This window comes from Echinops telfairi, unplaced genomic scaffold (assembly GCF_000313985.2).
Source record: "Echinops telfairi isolate 266 unplaced genomic scaffold, ASM31398v2 ScPeMD7_7424;HRSCAF=8462, whole genome shotgun sequence".
NCBI lineage: Eukaryota > Metazoa > Chordata > Mammalia > Afrosoricida > Tenrecidae > Echinops > Echinops telfairi.
The window spans coordinates 11,341,678-11,349,168 of record NW_022111324.1 but is presented as its reverse complement, the minus strand read 5'-3'; the positions used below and the strand labels follow the sequence as shown (position 1 = coordinate 11,349,168).

Sequence of the window (7,491 nt, the reverse complement as noted above, 5' to 3'; positions counted from 1 at the left end):
CTTTGTCTCCAGCGATCGCATCGGGAAGGTGAACAACATAGAATGCCAGTTTGATAGAACAAAGTACTCTTGCATTGAGGGAGTACTTGAGTGGGGGCCCAATGTCCATCAAGCAACACAATTTATAACCTCTCAATTAGGGAGCTGGGTGGTGCAATGTTTAAGCACTCCGCTGATAACTGGAAGATCAACAGTAAAATCCAACCAGCAGCTCTAGAGGAACAAAGACCTGGCGGTCTGCTCCCTTAAAGATTACAGCGTAAGAAACCCGATGAAGTCATATTCTGTATTCTATGGTTGTTATGACATGATGGCACATAGCAACCACAAAGTTATGCTTAATAATACCTGAGTGATGAAGACTGTTAAGCACTTTGACTACTTGCTGAAAGGTTGGTTGTTCAAACTCACCCATAGGTGCCTCAGATAACAGCCCTGGTGATCAACTTTGGAAAGGTCACTGTCTTGAAAACCCCATGGATCCACTGTCAGTGTACACAGGTCTGAAACAATCCCACAGAAATTACCACCACCACCACCAGCTGCAACCACCGAGTTATACTTTCTCTTTGGTCCGAAGGCAGAGACTGTCTTTTGACTCTTATTGACAACAGGAAGACTTTTTCAGGTTCTCAGTGTAGTTAAGAAGAAAAGGACACTACTTACATGTTTACCATTGGGAACTTCTGGAGAAGAAATAATGATTTTGCACACCATGACCATTTCCAGTTGGCATGTTCTAGAATGTGATATTGCATCTGCTGGGGCATCGGTGGATCTGCAAAACCTGATAATCCCATATACCCAGATGTACTCCCACATGTAACTCACATGATCCATCAGAGGACAGTAGCTGGCAGCAATTTTGGTGCATAGAGAGGAATAGATGACCTTGTCCAATTTTTCTAAAAGTTTTCGGAGGGTGATCAAGGCCCGAATTACCACCGTCTTATCTTTGGACAAGAAGGCATCCAAGATCGATAATATTAAGCTGCAGACATTTTCTATCTATAGACAAAAGCAAGAGAATGATGCGGGGGGTTGGATCTAGAAGGAACCTTGAGCTAACATCGCACACTCACACCTCTGAGGCTGGGCAACACACAGTGGTGTGCTAGAGCTGGCTTGCAAGACTTGACTGCCCAATTGTCAATATTTGTGTGAACCAGCTTCTTAAAAGGGTTATGAACAAATGTAAGACACCGATGAAATAAAAACAATGGTATGAAGTACTGAAAATGTATCACTTTCTAATTATTTTATGACATTTCACTATTATCTATACTCCGGAGGTTACTTAGGGCGCCTCAGTGGTGCAAGTGCCTTGCAAATCAGTTGTTTGCCCTGAAGTTCGGCGGTTTGAGCCCATTCAGTACTACCACAAAAGAAAAGCCTGGCAAACTGCTACCATAAATATTAGTCAAGAAAACCCTGGGAAGCAGTTGTTTGAAACACATAGGGTCACCAAGAGTTGGGGGCTGACTTGACAGCAGCAACTAACAAAGTCAAGGCTATCAACATATATTTGTCTGTTTGGTGGAAATCACAGACACTTTTATACTCCTGTGAACCTCTTTACAAGCCTACAATGAGTGTTGTCCCCTTGATAGTTTCAAACAGCTATCACAGGAGTATTTACAGAGGAAAACTGGGTTTGTTTTCTGAGAAGTCTGTTTCGAGAGATTTACCAGCCTACCACTGGCAGTATGACATCTGTGACTTCTATAGTAAATGGGTGTTAGTGATATCTTTGGAGATGAGAGCCACAGAGCCACTAAGCAAAGCCCTGGGGATCCATTTCAGATCTGACTCAAACATCCAGCAAGGGGAAACATGACAAGGAGACATGAAATAAGAGCAAGAATGATAGGAAATAAAAGAACTGAAGGAAAGAATTAAAACTCACTGAATTTATCATATTTGCCCGAACAATAACTTTAAGTAGCAAAAACGTAAGTAGCCAAACTATCTCAGAGTCAGAGGCTGTTTGTATCTGGCTGGGGACTCCAGTCTTATGAAACCTAGATTAATCGCCTTTGCTTCTCTTAGTGGTCTAATGGTGCATCCATTAAAGGCTTGATTGCTAACTGAAAGGTTGATACTTCAAGTGCGCCGAGCAGTTTAGAGGGAGAAAGATGTAAAGATTTCAGTCAAGAAACGTCTACAGGGAAGTTCTAAACTGTTACACGAGGTTGTTATGAGTCCCAAGCCATTCAACCTTAATAACTTCTCTCTTGCTCTCCTGGCTGACCTCGTCATAGACTATTCCTGTCACTTGTTAACCACGAGATTGGTTCTGAACAAGGCAATAAAGATGCTTAGAGTGCACACTGTTAATAAATCAACTGACTTATATGATTTATTTAAGACTGTCTATGCTTCATCTCATTCTAAATGGGTGTCCACAGGCAGATTTAAAACTTTCTGAGACTATGCTCAGCAGACAAATAAGGATTTATTATTAGATTCATTTTTTATTAGATTTATTAAAGCAAGAAACATTTATGGAGCATATACATTCTCCATTTTGTGCAAGGAACTTTGGAGTTCATAAGCGATTACAAACCTAGGGGTTTGCTTAGCTTCCCCCTACCTGGAAGGCAAGATGCATGAGTGGCAAGGTGAGAAATAATATAAGGCAGTGATTTTCAACTGTTACTTGTCTGAGAATCGCCTAGATCACTTTCAAAAACATAGCTTTCTGGGCCCCATCCCCAGAATAGATCTTGATTGGAGATTGACAATCTGCATGTCTAAACAAGATACCAGGTGATGCTGATGTTTCTAGCTCAAGAACCTTTCTGGTTCTTTGGTATCCACTGATACAAAAATATTGAATAAATTCACAGTTGGCATGGCTCTCAGATGGATGAGTCTGCTGGCAATCAGAGTAAGCGGTAACGTTCAAGATGATTGAAAAAGAAGACAAAATGGAAATATACATGGGTGAGGAAGAAAAGTATTATGAGTGTGAGCAAGTACTCTGAAATAGGAACTCACGTGTGTGGATATGTGTATGTATGTGTGTGTGCACACACATATGTATAGGTTTCTATGCCTGTCTGTCTTAAGGAGAGGTTTAATGCGGGACAATGTTTATAAATAAGTTCTGAATGAAGTGAATTGTTTTCTGGGAGAAAAAAAGAAGTAAAGTGATACAGCTGCTCAGTTGACTTAAGTCATCCTTGCCCGTCAGTGCAGTCTTCTTATTAATAAAACAAAATGTTTTGATATTATTTTGGCTATACAAATCCACTTTCATCAAGTTGATTCTGACTCATAGTAACCCTCTAGGGAAGAGTCCATTGGGTTTCTGAGACAAAATATTTATGGAATCAGATTGCCTCCTCTTTTTCCCATGGAGACACTGGTGGATTTGCATCAGCAATTACAGTCCAATACTTAACCCACTACACCATCAGGGTAACTTTTTGCTGTATAGAACCTGAAAAAATGTACATGTGTTATCTAGAAGACAGTGAACAATATAAAAATCTGATTGTGATAGAACTGGATGACCAAAATCACACACACACACACACACACACACACACACACACATACACACACACCTACCTTATTGACAACTGGTGCCATGGTGGCAATTTTCTGCAAGCTCAGTTTACATACAGAAGGATTTACATCATTTACCCAGTTTATGAAAAGAACCAAAAATTCTTCTGGAAATGGATTACTGAAGAAGTTATTCAAAAGCTGAGGGAAAAAGCAAAAAGGTCTTAGACATAAACAAATACCTTGAGGGACTGAGTCTTGGGGACACCAAGGTCAATTGGAATAACATAGTTCACAAAGACTATTTCATATCCTACTTTGCTGAGTAGCAACTGGAGTCTTAAAAGGACATTAGCAGCCATCTACGGGGGAACTACTTATTGGCCTCTGCATCCAGAGGAAAATGAGTGACAAAATGGAAAGGCACTGGGAAATAATTAGTCCAGTGGACCATGCAAACAGTCTCTACTAGATGGTGCCCACCTACCATGACCAACTTCTGTGAAAAGGAATTATCACATTAGAAGGTGCTACATAGAGACTAGTGGAACCCCCAAAACTATAGCCCTTAGTAACCCTTAAGGTCTGGAATTGAACTCATCTGTATGTTAGAATAATCCACCTTCTAAGATCAAATGGGCAACATTGCCCCAGGACAAATTTCAGAGGGCTAGGAAAGGAGGAGGAATAGAAACAGGAAACACAGGGATGGAGTGGGATAACTGATGATACATTCAGGGGATTGTAACAGATGGCTTGAAGCAAAATGTTATGAATTGTTGATTGTAAAACTGATGATCTGATCTGTACGCCCCCACCTAATTAACAATAGTTCAAACAAACAAAACCAGTTAACAAATGCATGAGCAGATTCACTGGTAAAGTGCAAGATTTCTGATTTATTTACAGAAATCAAGACACTTTCTGTGAAATTGGAACATGAGTCATTCAAAAACTTCAAATTCTTATACTTACCCATTCTGTTGAAGTAGCAGTCAGAATAAAAAATAGATGCTGTTTATACATTTACATATGCATATGATTTCCCCTTTAATTGTTAAGCAATTAGTGCTTTGATTTTAATTAACTCATTCTCCTAGTCAAGTAGACAATGAGTGTTTATATATACAGGCGTGCATTGTTTAATATTCAGTCAGACATTGCTCAATGCCATATATGTCTATAGTGTCACAAAAATTGTTTTGTTTCATTTGGTTTTTGAATGGGAACAGCTCCAATTCTGTTAATTATTTCACCCTTAGTAATTTTCAAGAATTCAAACCTAGACATTTGTAGCATTCAGCCGCAGGTGTAATACAGGCAAGAAACAGATACTATTCATGAAACTATACCAGGATACTACACTAGATTGTATCACACTAGCCTACACCATAGGGAATGAGAATTCCAGACCACTGCATTGTGGTCCTGTGCAATCTGTACATGGATCAAGAGGCAGTTGTATGGTTAAAAATCGGTCCTGTGCAATCTGTACATGGATCAAGAGGCAGTTGTATGGTTAAAAATCAGGAAAGGTGTGCACCAGGGTCATATTATCTCACCAAACATATTCAATCTGTGTGCTGAGAAAATAATCAGAGGTACTGGGTTGTATGACGAAGAATGCAGGATCAACTGGAGAAAGGCTGATTAACAACCCACTATGTAGAGATGACACAACTTTGCTTGCAGAAAGTGAGGAAGATTTGAAGCATTTTGTGATGAAGATCAAGGATTTCCTCCTTCAATCTGGATTACAACGCAATGTGAAGAAGACCGAAATCCAACTGGATTGATAGGTAACGTCCTGATACATGGAGAAAAGATTGAAGTTGCCAATCAACTTGTTGGATCCACGATCAATGCTCATGGAAGCATCAGTCAAGAGATCAAAAGACGTGTTGCACTGCGTGATTCTGCTCCACAAGACTTCTTGAGAGTATTGAAAATCGAGGGTGTTACTATGAGGACTAAGGTGTCTGATCGTAGTCATAGTATTTTCCCTTGCCTTGGATACATGTGAAAGTCGGGCACTGAAAAAGAAAGACTGGGGAGGAAGTAATGAGTTTGTATTGTGGTGCTGGTGAAGAATTTTTAAAGCACTATGGACTGCCAAAAGAACAAGCAAATCTATCCTGGAAGAAATATGGCCAGCACGCTCCTTAAAGGCAAGGACGGTGCGATTTTGTCTTACATTCTTTGGACATGTTGTCGGAAGAGACCAGTCCCTAGAAGGGCATAGAGGAGCAGCAAAAAGGGGAACGTCCTCAATGATATGAATCAGCACAGTGGCTGCAACAATGGCTCAAGTAAAGGAACGATTGTGAGAATCTCACAGGAGTAGGCGGTGTTTCCTTCTATTGGGCATAGGAGCACTATGGGTGGGAACCAACTCGATGACTCCCAACACTAATACGATATTATAGTATAGTCTACAATTGTAATGTAAACAAATGTGTCCATTGTGACCAATATGAGGAAGGAAGCTGCAGGAAACCACAAAAATATCTAAGAGTACTACATTTAGATTGCACAGTCCAGACTGAATTCAGATAAAATAACATGTGGATTTTTTCTTAAAAGTACATTGGCATAAACTAGATAAAGTATAGAAGTTTCTTTTAAGAAAGGTGACCCGTGTACAACGGCTCGATGGGGCATGACACTTTTGAGCACTTTAAATGCCCGAGTGACAGGGGTTGGCAGGAAAGAGCAGAATGGAGGAGAGTGAGGCTGGAAGATAGATGGGAGGAGTGGCCCAGGACCTAGAGGTTAGATTAAGGCGATTCAGTCTATGAAGATACGGTTGTCATGTGTCTGTGTGTGTCTAAATACATAGCAACCAATACATATTTAGATATATGAGCACACACATGTATATTTAAAATCTCTTAGAAACGTAATGACAGTTTTATAGCTCTTAACGAATTTATGGAATATCTTTAAATATCATTAAAACAGATCCAATGCATTAAAAAGATTTAAAAACATAATGATAGTTTTATAGTTTAAAGACTTTCATAGAATATCTTTAAGTATCATTAAAACAGATCAAATGCATAGAAAAAATGGAGTTCTTTTCAACTTTCCAAAGAACTTTTACAAAAACTAAATACCAGATAAGAAAAAAAGCAATAACTTTCCCAAGGTTGGGTAAGTTGCAGTTCCCCTCCTATGGTATAAGAAAAGAAAAAGACAAGCGGAATTTTCAAATGAAAAGAAAGCAAAGTTTATAAGGACTTCCATTATTAGTCTGCCAGTTTGTCACCCTGTGGTGGCTTGCATGATACTATGATACTGGGAGCTATGCTACCCGTATTTCAAATACCATTGGGTCACCCATGGGGGACAATTTTTAAATCTTACAGATCTTGAGAAATTACACATGAGGAGGAGCAGGCAGACCACTTTTGAAAAATCACCCATTGGAAACCTTAAGAATAGCAGCAGAACATTGTCAAGTACAGTGCCAGAAGACGAGCCCCTAAGAAAACAAAACCCAAATTCAATACCATGGAGTAGACTCTGACTCACAGTACCTTGTGTAGGATTTTTTGTAGGCTTTAAAAAGCTTAGTGGTAACAGACAACCTGATCTTGCTCCCAAAGATCTGCTGGCGGGTTTGAAAGACCAGCAGTAAAGTTAGCAGTCCCGTATTCCCCTGATAGCACTATCAGTACTCAAGTTGAAGGTCACTTAAAATAATACTGGAGAAGAGCTACCTCCCCAAAGCAGAGCAAATCTTTATTTTTTTAAAAATCATTTTACTAGGGGCTCATACAACTGTTATCACAATCCATGCATACATCAATTGTGTAAAGCACATTTGTACATTCATTGCCCTCATCATTCTCAAAAGATTTTCTCTCCACTTAAGCCCCCAGCATTAGGTCCTCATTTTCCCCCTCCCTCCCCGCTCCCCCCTCCCTCATGAGCCCTTGATAATTTATAAATTGTTATTTTGTCATGTCTTTCCCT

General features: G+C 39.7%; 1 protein-coding gene across 1 annotated transcript in view; it reads right to left on the bottom strand.

Annotated features, from left to right (window-relative positions):
- Positions 1–7,491, bottom strand: part of MROH9 (maestro heat like repeat family member 9) — a 106,035-nt gene that overhangs the window by 39,261 nt on the left and 59,283 nt on the right. The window contains exons 14-15 of the mRNA XM_045297963.1: positions 3,573–3,714; positions 832–1,004 (exon numbers count right to left, since the gene is read on the bottom strand). Of these exons, the coding sequence (XP_045153898.1) occupies positions 832–1,004; positions 3,573–3,714 (315 nt within the window). The remainder of the gene's footprint in view (positions 1–831; positions 1,005–3,572; positions 3,715–7,491) is intronic.